Source organism: Pezoporus wallicus, unplaced genomic scaffold (genome assembly GCF_028554395.1).
Source record: "Pezoporus wallicus isolate ANWC-B61680 ecotype Strahan unplaced genomic scaffold, APGP_CSIRO_Pwel_v1 contig_4901, whole genome shotgun sequence".
Classification (NCBI taxonomy): domain Eukaryota; kingdom Metazoa; phylum Chordata; class Aves; order Psittaciformes; family Psittacidae; genus Pezoporus; species Pezoporus wallicus.
In genome coordinates this window covers 2,418,628-2,433,650 of record NW_026640354.1, presented here as the reverse complement: position 1 = coordinate 2,433,650, position 15,023 = coordinate 2,418,628, and the positions used below count along the sequence as shown (strand labels likewise).

The 15,023-nt window shown below is 43.3% G+C and overlaps 1 protein-coding gene across 3 annotated transcripts in view; it reads left to right on the top strand.

Moving 5' to 3' along the window:
• Window positions 1-776: 776 nt before the first annotated feature.
• Window positions 777-15,023, top strand: part of SMAP1 (small ArfGAP 1) — an 82,356-nt gene continuing 68,109 nt past the window's right edge. The window contains exon 1 of one of the 3 annotated variants that reach the window (XM_057418839.1): window positions 777-1,104. In XM_057418839.1, coding sequence (XP_057274822.1) covers window positions 987-1,104 — 118 coding nt within the window. In that variant the 5' untranslated portion in view covers window positions 777-986. The remainder of the gene's footprint in view (window positions 1,105-15,023) is intronic. The other 2 variants (XM_057418837.1, XM_057418838.1) reach the window with 2 other exon arrangements.

Here is a 15,023-nt window from a genome sequence, read left to right as displayed (position 1 = left end):
ACCACCGAGCCTGGCAGACCACTGGGCTGGGTGTTTTGGGGTACTTCTCACACACGGGTTGCCACCTGGCGAGGCACAGGCTACCGGATACCACATAGGGCATCCAAGGATAAAATAAGTGCTTTGACCTGCAGAAGGTGCAGATCCACCTCCCCACAGGCACATCCCTGAGTCCAGGCGGGCTACATCGTGTGCTACCGCCGCCACGTTCTGTGGGGCCCAACCCGGGCAGGGCTTCCCGACTGGGGTTCCCCAGCGGGGCGAGGAGAAGACAGGCGGGTTAGAGATCTGCAGGGCCCGAGAGCCCTCACAGCGAGCACCGGGGATACCACAAGAGCCGGGACGTCCAAGCCGCCGCGCAGGGCACAGTCAGGAACAGCGCGGCTGCCTGAGGAGGTACCGGGGGAGCACCCGGAGCCAGGCGCTGTCCTCAGCTCCGGGTCGCTCCACCAGGCCGGGCCGCCTCACGGGCCAGCCCGGCAGCGGGGCAGGGCGGGGCGGGGCTGGGCGGGGCACACCGTTCCTTAGGCCGCCCTGCTCCGCCCGTACAGGTGTGGCAGCTGGCGCTACCTGCGGGGCGGGGTCCTCCGACGGCGTAGGGATATCACCACCTGCTGTAGCGAACTGATCCTTACTGCCGTGCCCAAGACAAGACGCGACTGAGCCGCATCGCTGCCGGCCTTTGGGAAGCCCGCGAGGAGCGGCGGCGTGCCGGTGCGGCACTAGGACCTGGGGGACTATTTTTTCACACCGTCCCCCCGCTTCCTTCATTCCCGGAGCAGGGCTGCTGTGTGTGTGTGTGTGAGCGCTCGAGAGAAAGGGGAAACGGCCGGGGAGGGAGGCGGATGAGTCTGCAGCCGTAAGTAGTTCCGGTTGAGGAAGTCGTCGGTCGCGGCAGCCGGGTTCCCGTGGCTGCGGCAGGGCCGGAGCGCCGCGTCCCGAGCGGTTACGAGCCCGGCCCCGGTACAGCCGCGCCGACCGCCGCCATGGCCACCCGCTCCTGCCGGGAGAAGGCGCAGAAGCAGAACGAGCAGCACCAGGCCATCCTGGCCAAGCTGCTGCGGGAGGAGGACAACAAGTACTGCGCGGACTGCGAGGCCAAGGGTACGGCGGGGCGGGCAGGGGAGGAGGGCGGGCAGGCGCAGGTGCGGCGAGCCCGGTGTGTGCCGGGGCGGGGTGGGAGGCCGGCAGCGAGGGCCGGGTAGCGCTGCCGCCACCCCACCCTGCTCCACGTCCGCTGGGGCGGTAGGGCGCTGCCGGCAGCCGGCCCCCTCCAGGCGCAGTGGGAGGCATATAACCTCCGATGTCGTTGTGAAGCGTTTTCCGCCCCTCCATCAGCTGAGTGGTGGCAGCTGCGTTACCCCAGAGTGAGGACCCCCGGCTGAGGCTGTGGGCAGCGGCTGGCCCAGCCCTTTCCTGAACTTTCAGTGCCGCGTCCTCTTCCTGCGCCGGCAGGTATCGATCAAGAGCGGCTGTCAGCGCGCCTTCGGGAAGTTGCTGGCCGAGGGTCGGGATAGGTGCCAGATGAGCTGAATATTGAGCGTCTAAACCCATGCCCTTGAATATAGACTCAGTCACGTAAATGGCAGGCTCTTTGAGTTTGGGTGTCTGTGTCTGGCTAAATATGGCACAGGTTTAGCTTTGGTGGTGAATGAAAATTCTAAAGACTTACACTACTGACAGATCATTAGTCTAATAGTTTTATTCTCCAGCAAAGTAGATACTTATTTATGTTTGTGTCTACCTTGGGTTCTGTGGCCTTGAAATGGAAGAATGTACACATTTCTCATCTGGAGTTGATTCATTAAGATGCTATCCTAAATAAGATGATTGCACAGTAAGTTATTAAGTATCATACTTCCTGAATAACAGCCAGGTGTTTGAACTGTATGGTTAGCTCCAGAATTACCTTGTTTGGTCCTTTTCCACCTCAACTGGAGGTTAAGTACAGCAAGCTAGTTTGAGCAACCAGAATTGACCCTATGTTTGTAATTTCCCTTTTTTTCCTTACTGTTTTCCACCACGGATGTAAATCATGTAGTGCCTTGCACAGTGCTGTTGTTTAATACATCAGAAATAAGACTTTATTTTCCTCGTATGTAACCCAAAGTAGTATGTAATATGGATTACACCAAAAATGATAGGTTTTTATATTTTGCAGGTAACTTTTGTTAATCATTTTATGGCACAGCTATTCTTGCCCCCAGGCTTGCAGTTACTGTGTAAAAGACTTGTCGTCACCAGTCATTTTCTGGAAGAATCATGCTTGTACGTTTTGTGCATTACTGGCACTTGAGATTTCTATGCTGAATGCTGCTCTGAGTGGCTTGCTGATGGAATTCCATATGTGTGTTTTTCCTTACCATATGCCTCAGAGCTGGGGTTGCTCTGGGCTGTTCCAGAGCCTGGAATTCTCCAACTAATTTTTGTTGTGTCTTCCGAGTTCCCTCTTCCTAACCATCACTTGGTCAAAGGATCATTTGTAAGCCTCTATGGTCTTTTGCTACTTCAGCAATGCTGACACTGCCACCTTCCTCCCTCTTGTATTTGTGTTAAGGAATCTCTTTATCCACTGTTCTGATCTTTTTGATGCTCTCTCATGTCACAAGAGCATTCTTTCATAAGTTCAAGCTTTGATGTATCTTGAGTTTAGTTTTTGTCTCTCAGGTTCTGGAGGATGTACCCGTCTCATGACCAGGCTGCCTTCTGCTAGTATCTGTAACTCAGTTGCCACCTTTCTACCTTTCTAAAAATCTGACAGCACTTCTGAAAGCTTCTGTTTTCTCTTCTGCTCAACCCCACTTCACTCATGCTGTGTCTCTGTATGCCAGAGGCGTGGTTTGCTTTCGCCCTGTCCCTCAGGAAAGCTGACATGAAAATACTGTGTGATGCAATGTCAGCTTACAATATTGAGGGAATTGGTTTTCTTATTATCTTTCTTCTGTCAAGTTTAATTTCCACTTGCCTTCTGGCAATTCTTATTTTAAGTCTTGTATCATATTAGCTTCATAGGGCCATCTGCCTTTGCCTGTGCTGCTGTTGTTAAGTGTATGGTTTTCTTACAGTTGGAGGGGAGACTGTGGAATGATAAACCTATTTTAGCTTCAGCTGTTCTAAAGACACTTGACTTTGTCTGAGAGATGGTCTTATATGGACAATCCATGTAGCTTTCTTAAGTTTAGGAAACTTTCTTGTAGGCATGAGAGTTGCCTGAACAATGTTGAGATGTCTCTTCTGTACCTTGAAGCCTAGGTTTCTTTATACTTCCAGAAGACATGTGGCGCAGAAGAAAAAACATGATCAGTTTAGCTGAAAATCAGGGTTTCCATGCCATGAACACATAATGCCATTGTTGAGCTCTTCCTTGTTGAAACTTCTTCGCTTTTCCTCCTCTTTTGATCAAGAAGGATGCTTCTTGCAGTTGCAGCCAGCTGTTTTATCCTAATGTTTCACACTTAATCTGCGTTTGCTGAGTGCTCATGACTTACTGGTGTCTGGCAAAGCTATAGTTTTGCTAGTCCTGGTATGCAGTGATGTCTGAGGCAGCAATTTTTAACATGGCTCTATTAGCTAACCAGACTGTGTCAGCTGTTTGCATGGCTTTCCTCAGACTGGCAGTGTCCTTCATCTCTTGCATCACTAACAACATCCCTTTCATCTCTGGTCATGTTTGTTATTAGTCTGGAGTTCGCTGAGTGCCCCTAGAGATTCTCTTCAGCCATGAGCATGAAGCTGTTCACGACAAAGTATCTAGGACTTCTGTGGTGTCAGTCCTAGGCTGGAACATATGTTTTTACTTTTGTTAATCTAGTTGGTTCTTTTTTCTTTGAAATGCTGTCTGCTTCAGTTTTTTTTACTTTCCTCTCTTGTGTGAGCTTTGCTCCTTTGTCATTCTCTTTTTTTGCTCAGTGGGATCCCCTGAGTTCTGTTTTTTTTTTTGTTTGTTTTGTTTTTTTTTGTTTTTTTTTTTTTTTTTTTTTTTTTTTTTTTTTTTTTTTGTTTTTTTTTGTTCTCTTCTGGTTCACCTGATTTTGGGGTAGCAGTATCTTTGTGATTAACTGGTTAATTGAGTTGCAGTTGTATTATTCTGGCAATACTTAAACCCCTTGTTTTGAGTATGGTCATTCAGATAGGTGGCAGTTCAGCATGGGTTCTTAACCAAAGCTGAGAGACTGTCATCACTAATTCTTTCCTCTCGCTGTATATGTTATAGTCTCTGTTAAACCTTGGGTATTAAGTTTAATTATTATATAAGTGTTCAGATAGTCACATCCAAGGGATGCTGAAATTTTGCAGAGTGTACTGGTGTGTCTGTTTTAATTGTTTTGTTTTGGTGTGTTTTTTGTTTTTTGTTATTTTGAGGCTTTAGGTAGCCAGATATCACTTAAAATCTTATAAATATCCTTTGGCCTTAAAAAATTTAATGTGGTCTTATTTGCGTATTTATCATTCATTGCTTTCACTTTATCTACTGTAATGCCACTTTTGAACTTTTCCTTCATATTGTTAAGGCTTCCCTATTGGCTTTTTACTTCTAACATCAAAAAGATAATCTGAATTTACTTCTGTCCTATTGCTCTTTCACTCCTAAATTAGTGAGTTAGCTCTCCTTGCTCTTAGTATGAGACTACCACCAGCACTGCTTGTGAGGAAGTTTTAAGCATACATCTCTTCTGTATTATCACATGCTTGCTCTGTGTAAGTATTAAAAAAACCTACCTCTTAATCTTCCTCAGAATAATCTTGCTGTCTTTAATAATGTTCTTGTATCAAGAACAAACCCATCCTTTGTTTTCTGGCCAATTTTTTTCAAGTGTGAGGTATGCAAATAACATTAGACAGCTTTGTTCTGCAAGTCTTGTAGAAGGTGGAGAATACAGCTGAGGACACATCTGCCAGAGTAAGCATTAAGTAATAATTAGGATTGCTGACTCTGGCAGTAGTTTCTGGAAATGCTTTTAATGCTGTATTTCCCTTTTTAACTGTTAAAATAAAATAGCTGCTATGGATCTGACTGTCCCTGCTAAAATTTGTTGGAAGCTACCTGCTGTAGGGCCATACTGTAGTCGCCATATGTCGCCTTCAAACTGTAAGTCTTTACAGCTGCCAGAAAGACTGGATGACACCTCTGTGGGGAAGAAGCCTAAAAAAATCAAAGGTTCTGGAAGAGTCTGTGCAATCACTGAGATTTTTGGATGAGTGAGGAGGCTGGGATGTCATTTGACAAGGCAGTGTTTGTCTGTGTACTGACTCTTCTTTACATCCCTGTCTGAAAGCAGTCTATATAAGGCAGTAGATGTCTTCCCAGTGTTATACTACTGGAAAGTAGTTACACTACTGTTCCTAATACTTGTAGGAAATAGTAAGGCATGTTGTCAGTAACATAAGTCATCCTGAATTTTTGGAAGAGATAAGCAATTGAAATTCTTTTTGTGTTCCTTTTGTGTGTATAACTAGGTAAAGCTAGCAGGAATTGGAAGGATCTAGGAGAAAGAAATAGCTATAGATCTGTCTTGTGTGTAGATTATGCTAAAGCTGTTATCAAGCATGTGGCTTTTTCCCCCCCCCCCTTTCACTGTAGAGAGAGATTAAATGCATTTTTATTATTGTTGCAGTTCTGGTATTTGAATCTTTTAAGCAAGAGCACCTCTTACAGATCTGTCAAATGAAGCCAAATGAAAAACCTGTTAATTTTAACTGGCAACCCTTTACTCTAGGAGCTATAATTTGCTATTTCCATATTCTTAGTTCCTAGTTATTACATGCTAAGAAGTCTCCTAGACTTGTGCTACTGCTTGGCAGCAAGGCTGGTATTATTTGGGCACTGATACTAAACAATGCTGAATCAAGTACTTGGAAGTTGAAGCGTGTTATGAAGCTCAAAAGGAGATGTTTTTTTCTTAGAAGGGGACAAGACATTCAAGTATCAAAGGATCAGCCATCTAAGCAAGTAGATCAGTCAACTGAAGGCTGTCAGTCTAGTTCTGGTGTGTCTGTCTCTGCAAATGTGGACCATAAGGCTCCTATTACTGTTCCTAATGATGTTTCAACAAAAGTTATGATTGAAACCAGTGTGAGTGCTTTCTAGAGTACCTTTTCTTTGTATGCTTGCATGTGGATGTTGGCTCATTAGGAACGGATTGACTGTTGAAGTCTGCTTGTAAATTAACCGCTGTCAAGAAGGCAATTACCTGAGATATCAACTGCAGTAAAATTTTAACTGTAACAAAGTTAACATAATTGAAAGCTTGCATGTCTTTGTATAAACAGTTTCAGATGTCTTGAACCTTCAGAAAAGGTCAGTAAATTTCTGTATCTGTGGAGGTGTTTTGTTTTTGCTTGTTTTAATGTTTACTTCATGCCTGGTAGTGCTTGAAGCCTGTTTAAATGATCTCTTACCAGAATCCTAGAACAAAGAGTCACATTGACACTGTTGCTTGTTCAGCCAGATTAAAATTGGTTTACTTTGTTTATAATATTAATGAAAACAATTTTCAGTGTTTATAGTACTGTACGATTGGATATCTGTATATGACTGAAGACTTGGTCTTTTCTGTCTGAAGAGTGGCAGATACAGGCTCTTAGGAGCGCAGGGAAGATTATGGTACTGAAATTTGTGTGGCCAGAACCAGTTATTGCAGTTTTGGTTTCAAGTAAACCTAACTTAACTCCCCCAAGAACTTGCCAATCTCAAATAAAAGTCTCTTAGCAGTAGGGGAGGAAAAAAAAAAGCTTAAACTGAAACGGGCAGAGTAGTTTGCATATGATCTCTTCTGTGTCTGGAAGACCAGCTTGAATGTGTATAAGCACCACTTCCGTGAAGCTGGTTTTGCTATTTACTTGTTTTTATGGCTGGTGTTCTCACTGTGTTAATCTTGCTTGTATACTTAGAGTCATAGAATAGTTAGGGTTGGAAAGGACCTCAAGATCATCTAGTTCCAACCCCCCTGCCATGAGCAGGGACACCTCACACTAAACCATCTCACCCAAGGCCTCGTCCAACCTGGTCTTGAGCGCTGCCAGGCATGGAGCATTCACAACCTCCCTGGGCAACCTATTCCAGTGCCTCGCCATCCTAACAGGAACGAATTTCCTCCTTACATCCAATCTAAACTTCCCCTGTTTAAGTTTGAACCTGTTACCCCTTGTCCTATCACTACAGTCCCTAACGAAGAGTCCCTCCCCAGCATCCCTGTAGCCCCCCTTCAGATACTGGAAGGCTGCTATGAGGTCTCCACGCAGCCTTCTCTTCTCCAGGCTGAACAGCCCCAACTTTCTCAGGCCGTGTTCATACGGGAGGTGCTCCAGTGCCCTGATCATCCTCGTGGCCCTCCTCTGGACTTGTTCCAACAGTTCCATGTCCTTTTTATGTTGAGGACACCAGAACTTTATTTTATACTTGAGTGTACTTCATCAAGAATTAACCTAAAGTAAATGGGTAACTCTTACAGCCCACTGCCTGTGCAAGGCTTTAGCTCTTCCCTCTGGCTGTCACTGTAAGAAAGCTTTGGGGCAGCTCATGTACAGTATTGGGTTGCTCTAGGATCAGGCACTGGCTGCTGTACCTCCCCAGGTGAAGACCTTCCCTGTCTTCCTCCTAAGGTGGAGAAGCTGTTGAACACCAAGGGAGAGGGAGCGCATACGGATTAGGTTGGAGGTCAGTTCCACACACTGCTGAAGTGCAGCTTCTAGCCCTATACTGGTGTTTAGAGACGGTAGCGACCAAAAAGTCCCTGATTACTGCTCTATGGATATCTTGTGCCAGTGAACATAATTGCAGATACCGGCTATGACTAGGTTACTTAGATCAAGTGATACTGTTGCAAGGTTGATACTTCTACTGTGAGATCAGTTTGGTAAAGATCACACAAGCATAACAGACTGAAATATGAGTAGACAGATTCAACAACTGGAGGCTTCTAGCTGTCCAATTAGGCTTTGCAATATCCTTCCACAAGGAATAATGAAGGTAAACTGCTTTGGGTCAAGGTGGGTCTTGTTTAATCTTGGCAACTGGAATAATGTATCTTGGCCTTTAATAATAGTAAGGAACTGTGTATCACGAGAAATCCTAGTAATCATCCAGTACTTACACTGTTGTTTTTCTTGCCTCTTTGTGAAAGATAATGCTTTCAAAGACCGTAAGGGACTAGAAACTCTCTTCAGCCTCTCCTGACATTGCATCACCAGGGCTGTGGGTTTTTTGTTTGTTTGGGGTTTTTGTTTGTTTTGCTTGTTTGGTTGGTTTTTTGGTTGGTTTGTTGTTTGTTTTTTGTTTTTTTTTTTTTTTTTCATCAGTTCCCTGATTCTAAATAAAATTAACCCAGTGATCTGGTTTTATTCTGTACCCTTTTAACTACTGCTAACACTGGTTCTATGAGACTGAAACTAGGATTTAGTTACTGTTGCAGCTCTGAGAGCTACAATTAATTGTCTCACCCAAGAAAATAACCCTTCAGAAGATCCCTCTCTTGCTGGGAGGAGCGGAATGTGGGTGGCAGCTTTAGTTTAAAACTTGTAAGTCACTGGGGTGTTGCAGTATTGGGTCACTCTAGTGGTGTGTTTTCTGCCTGTAAGGAAGGGATTTATTTCTATGTCCTGACTCTTACACTGCAGAAAAATATTTTGAAATAAGTCACAGGAAATCTGTTTAGCTTGTAATAGAATAGGGTTATTTGCAAATGCAGGCTCCTGCTGTTGAAACTGTGTGCACAGCCTGAAGGCTTTCAAACAAAGCCCTTAAATTGGTATTGTGGGTGCAGTCTCCATTTTTCAGGACTTAACTGAACTTGATGGGATGAGACCCAAAGTGGCCTGATGTAGCTTTGAAGTTAGCATTGCTTTGACAGGAGGCTGGGCTACATGACTTCTGGAGGTCCCTTTCAACCTACATTTTTCTGTGACTACTAATAAAAATATTTGTAGGACTTAAGGGCTTTTTTATTATTTTGCAATTTTTTGGATTCTTGGGTTGATTATAGAGATGCAGAAATCCTTACATGCTTAGTTTGCTGTCCTACATTCAGAAGTTTAGACTTTGGCAATTTAAGCTGTTTCCTTTCTGTTAACCATAAAGGTAGGACAGTTCCTGGAAAGTGATTATGAGTATTTCTTACCTTTTGGAGTGCAGCACACCCTAGTTCATCTGGTCAGGGGCTACTGGTGTGTCTTCTAATGGTATCTAACCTGTGGTTCAGCCACTCCATAATGGCATGGAAAGGATGCTACTGCAGGATGCTGTTGATACAAGCTGTTGACTTCTGCTTTTTTTTTCTTTCATAAATCTTCTATTTGTGGAACTGAAACTGATCCTGTCTTGCAGATCTGCTCTCTTCAGTCTGAATGCTGTATAGAAAGAGCAACTGTGCTGCTGCTTTAAGAAGTTCTTGTCAACAGTACAGAGGAAGCAATTAGATATATATGTGATAATAGACTTTTAGGGAGGTACCTTTTCCTAGAGGAGTGACTCCCTCTTTAATCCATGCTTCCTACAGGACTTAGAGTCAATTACCAGCCATTACTCAAGGAGTAGTTGGCAGTTAATTTAGCTCACGTGTCACATTGTCCTAGGGTGGCTCACTAAGGTTAATTTGAGTATGATTCAGCTTTATGTTGGGAACTTAGATGCTTTGTATTCTCCTGTGGCCACAACTAAATTCCCCAAGATTTAATGACTTTGCCTTATGAACAGGTAAAGTTGTCTAGTGGTACCTTACCCTCATGTTGAGGGTCTCAAAGAACAATACAGTTGAACCCATGACTGATTGAATCCATTTGCACTGTACTGTCAACAACAAGTAATTTTCAGATATGACGGAAGACTCAACAGGAGTTAAGACTAATGGGATGCACTTATGAGTGCAGACGGAGCTGACCAATGTCATTTTGAGGCCACTGTAGGTCATAGTGTGTGTAGGGGAAGGTCTTGAGGACTGGAAGATAGCAAATGTCATTCTGATCTCTGAAAAGGGAAAAAAATGAACATCTAGAGAACTACAGGCCAGCCAGCTTTGCCTTACTACCTGGGAAGATGACAGAGCAAATAATCCTGAAAACATGAAGGAAAAAAAATGATGGGGAATTGCCAGTGTGGATTAGCGAAGGTGCTGTCATGCCTAACCAACTGATAGCCTTCTGCAACGACCAGGCCAGATGACTGGCTTGGTGGATGAGGAGAACAATGGATATTTTTAATTTTTAGTGAGGCTTTTGAAACTGTCATGTAACTTCCTCACTGGTAATGTGATGAAGCGCAGTCTGGATGAAAAGACAGTGAGGTGCATTGAAAAATGGCTGAAATATCAGGCTTAGAGTTGTGATCAGCTTAAAGCTGAGCTGGAGGCCAGTTACTGTTGGCGTATGTCAGGGGCTGATACTGAGGCTAACACTTGTTAACATCTTCATTAATGATCTGTGTGATAGGACAGACTGCACCCTTAGCAGACTTGATGTGATGCAGAACTGGCAGGAGTGGTTGATGAGCTAGGTGCATATGCTGCTGCTCAGAACAGAAAAATGGTCAGACTGAAGAAATGGGCCAGCAGGACCCACATGAAGTTCAACAAAGGGAAATATGAAGCCCCACCCTTAGGGAAGGTGTGCTGGAGATGCAAAGGAATGCTGGTAGTCCTGTGGATCACACATTCATCATGAACCAGTAACGCACCCTTGCCACAAAGGACAGCAGCATCTTGGACTGAATTTCAGGAAGAGCATTGTCAGTGGCTGGAAGAAGGTAATACTTCTTTCCTCAGCACTGGTGAGACTACATCTGTAGTGCTGCGTGCAGTTCTGGGCTCCACGTTACAAAGAAACATGGACAGGCTGGAGCAAGTCTAGCCAAGGGGTACAAAGATGAAGAGGTTGGTGTCCTGACATAAAAGGAGAGGCTGAAAGAGCTGGGATTGTTTAGCCTGGAGGAGAGAAGGCTACTGGGGAGATTTTATACATGTGTGTAAATATCTGGTGACAGAGCAAAGACAACAGAGATACACTTGTTTGTAGTATCTGGTGATAGGACCAAGAGGTAATGAACACAAATGGAAACAAAGGAATTTCCACTGAAATGAAAGTATTTTATTTTATTTTTTTTTTTAATTTTATTTTTTAATTCTGTGAGAGCTTGAACATGGGAGCAGGTTACCCAGAGAAGCTATGGAGTCTTCATCCTTGGAAATACTCAAAACTCAATTGGGAACAGCCCTAGGCAACTTGCTGTAGTTTGCTCTGTTCTGAGCAGGGGGTTGGACTAGATAGTCTCCAGGGTTCCCTTCCAATCTCAGCTACTTCAGACTCGGTTCAGCTGCTGCATCACTTGTAAGCCTGTATGGAGACCTGCTGCAGATACCATGTAAGTTTTTTTTCTATTTTTCTTTGCAGCGCAAGCATCTGCCATACGTAGATTGAAAGTAGGTTCTTTGTTTAATGTTAAGGTTCTTTATGAGAAAGGAAAATGATTGTACAGCAGTAAATACAGACTGTAGTACAGTCTGCACTTTTCCTGAAATAGCTGATAGAGAAATCTTGCTGTAGTTTGTACATGCAAAGGTAAAAAGGACCAAACCCAGCCATTTAGAGTAAGTGGGAATTGGGAGTCTACGCAAAAAGGATAATGATTTTTTGTATTTGAAATGCTGTTTAAGTCTTGCTAGAAGAGTGCCTTCACAACTTAACCACTTCCTAGAGCTGGTAGGAAGTTGCTCAGAACTAGAGTCTTATGTCAGAAATCTCCCTGGATCTTAAAACTGCTGGTTGGAAGTTGGTATTATGACTAAAAGTGATGTGGCCTGGAAGACTGGGGCAGAACAGAAACTACTGCAGATTCCTGTTCTTCATTTTAGCCTCTTACCTGATTGTTTACTGAAAGCTTGAGCAATATTACTGTTTAAATTTTTCTCTTGAATGGCTTCACAGAAAGACATTTACATAAACCAGCTTTATTTCTTTTTGTGAAGACTTGGCAATCTTAGATTTGGATGGATAGCTATTTCACATTGGTCTCTGTTTACAGTAGACTGATTATATGGTATAATGCTAACCCTTACTTAGCTTCCACTCCCTTGTCTTACCACGTGTTGCTTTCCAGTAGATGATGAACTTGTATGTCTTAAGTACATACTGTCAAGGAGCTCCTGCTTGGTGCTATCAAACTTGACCCAGTCAACAAAATCTGAGTTCTTGCTTTGTTTGCAGCTTATCCAAAATACTTATGAGTAGATCTGTGTTCTAGAGTCACTCTCTGGTTTGGAGAGCACCCTACTGCTGCAAGACTGTGGTGGATGTGGATAGGGAGAGCACTAATTCTGTAGCTAACAGAGATGGTGACAAGTTTTATGGGGGAAGGGAAAACCACACAGGTCAATGTCTGTCTCGATAAACCTAGACTGTCTGTTGCCCCCTCTGCCTTGAGAAAAAGTATTTACTTCCAGTAGACCATGGAGGAAGAAGAGGTAGAGACTAGCTCAGCCCCTGTCAGAATGGAGCTGTGGACAGCCATGTGTTATACTTAGTTGCTTGGCAACACTGCCTCTAACTTTGCAGCTGTGGTTTAGTAAAAAAGCAATTTTGTTTCTCAAAGCTATGCCTGGCTCTGATTTTGTGTAAGAAAATGCATGTACTGATGAGGAGTAGGGAACTGTCCCTCTTGTATGGATGAGAAGGAATGTGGTACTTCATGTTTGGTTATCAATTGCAATACTCTTGTGTAATACCTCCTTTTTAAGGAGGGAACAAGAATCTTATGCAATTTTACTGAAATGTTTGAGTGAAAATGGATAAATCTTAATAGTACAGGACTTCATTAGTAGTATTAAAGGCAGTAGTAGTCCTACAGGAATTTCTGAAAAAGAAGATGAAAGTGATTCATTGTGTGTAACTTACTATTCTTGAATGCAATTGAACTTGCAAGTGGATTGAAAACACTGTAGTATGTGGCAACTGGGACTGAGTAATTACTTTGAATAAGATCCTTGTAATGTGCACTCAAGTCTTTTGGGTTTAAATTTGTCATTCATAATTTCTAGAAACAACCAGTGTATTGGTAAGTAATGATGTTTTTAAGTATAGAGACTTTTTTTTTCCTATTAGGGTATGTACCTGTGGAATGTTTTTTTCAGTTGCCTGTAGATGATTGCAAAAACATCCCTTCAAACATGGCAAATGCCATACTTAATGTTCACCTTTTACATCTTCAACAGAAACATGCATTTAATCTCCCCTTCTCAGCAGTAGTTAAACCAAAGGGACATGCCAGTAACATATGGAGTGTAGGCTTTTTGGTTGGTGTTCTCATTGACAAGTGATACATAGGTGGGTTATTCTCAACTTTAAATGTGTTTAAACTGCTGCACTGGATATGGATGGGATGGTGGTAACTTTCCCCATAGCAGCCCTCATAGTGCTGTGCTTTTTAACTAGAAGAGTGTTGGTAACACAACCAGTGTTCGGGCTGTTGCTGAGCAGTGCTAGGGCAGCATCAAAGCTGGGTCTCCAGCCTTCCCCCAAAGGCCACTAAGTGGGGGGTGGGCAAGAGGCTGGGAGGGAAAGTAGCCAGGATGACTGACCAAAGGGATATTCCATACCATTTGATGTTGTGCTTAGCAATACAGACTGAAAGAAGGAGGGGGGAAGGAGGGCATTCACTGTTGAAGTGTTTGTCTTCCAGAGCAACAGCTATGCATACTGAAGCCTTGAGGAAGGGGGCATTGCCTGCTGGTAGGAAGTAGAGAATAGATCTGCTTGGTTTCCTTCTGTGCGTGGCTTTTGCTTTTCTTTATTAAACTGCCTTTATCTTGACCCATGAGTTTCTCCATCTTATTTTCTTCCCCTTGGTGGGCCTGTGGCAGCCAGCCAAGGTTAACCCACCTTACTTGTGTGTTCTAAGTAAAAAAGTAACTATCATTCCCCTTAATAAAGGTTGTGAGGCCTTGGTTCACTCTTCTGGGTGTTCTGTAGCCCATAGCAAGCAGCCTCTGAAAGAAGTGATACTAAATGCCCCTTGACACTTTTCTTGTTCACTGCTATTTCCATGAAGTTTGGGTGTTCATGGAGTGCTTGCTTAAAAAGGCTACTCCAGTAATGTTATACAGCAAAAGGACTGTCAAGTGTTTGGACAGTTTGGAAAGCTTGAGACTTTAACAAACGCAAGAGATTCAAGATCACATGCTAGAGAATCCTCCAGAGTATTTTAAGAATTGGTATTTGTCAAGCAGCCTTAATTCCACTCTGAACACTTGTAATTCTAGATTTCAGACTAAATGCAGCTGAGTTCTTTGGTATTGTATTCAATTTCTTTTCCTGGCTTTTGACAAAGGTGGTACTTTGAGGCATAGTATTTTACAGCAACATCTTCTTTCGACTGCAGGAGGTAGTAATCTTTTGTTTGTGTTTTCTTAAAAGTAAATTTGGTTCTTCCTTTCCCAGTCATATGTAGTTGATGTATGATGGCTGAGTGTTGATGATTGTCTGTTTTGCTGGAATGCTTAACTGTTAATTTGAGTTTTATTTTAGTATTATCTCTGAGGACACTGCCATAATTTTAGAAAACAAGAAGATGACTTTAGAAAAATGCAAAGTGCATTTCAGCATTGTCTGGCATAATACATTCTGATTGAATATAAACTACTTTTTTTTTAAATGATAAAGTTGTCAAATCCTGGACCAAGTTTTCTTCAGAGAGGTGGTGGAACATACCTTAAAGGTGTTTCAGACAACAGAACAAAACTCTGGTCTAATTAGATCTGATTGGGGCATCTTATTAGCCTAAATGACCTTGGGAAGTACATTCACAACTAACCAACAGCTTTTATTCACTGACTGAGGAAATACAGTAGCTGCGTCTTTTAAAGAGCAGGTGTTAACCATCTCCCAGGGCTTGCATCTTGTGGATTGGCCCAAATCTGGCTATGAGGATGGGTACTGAAGCTGTCCAAGGTCTGAGCCATTTGCTAAGACTTTGGCAGAGTATAGTACTGGGGTATAGCTGGGCTAGCATACAAGTCCTGGGGATTTGTGGAAAGGATTTG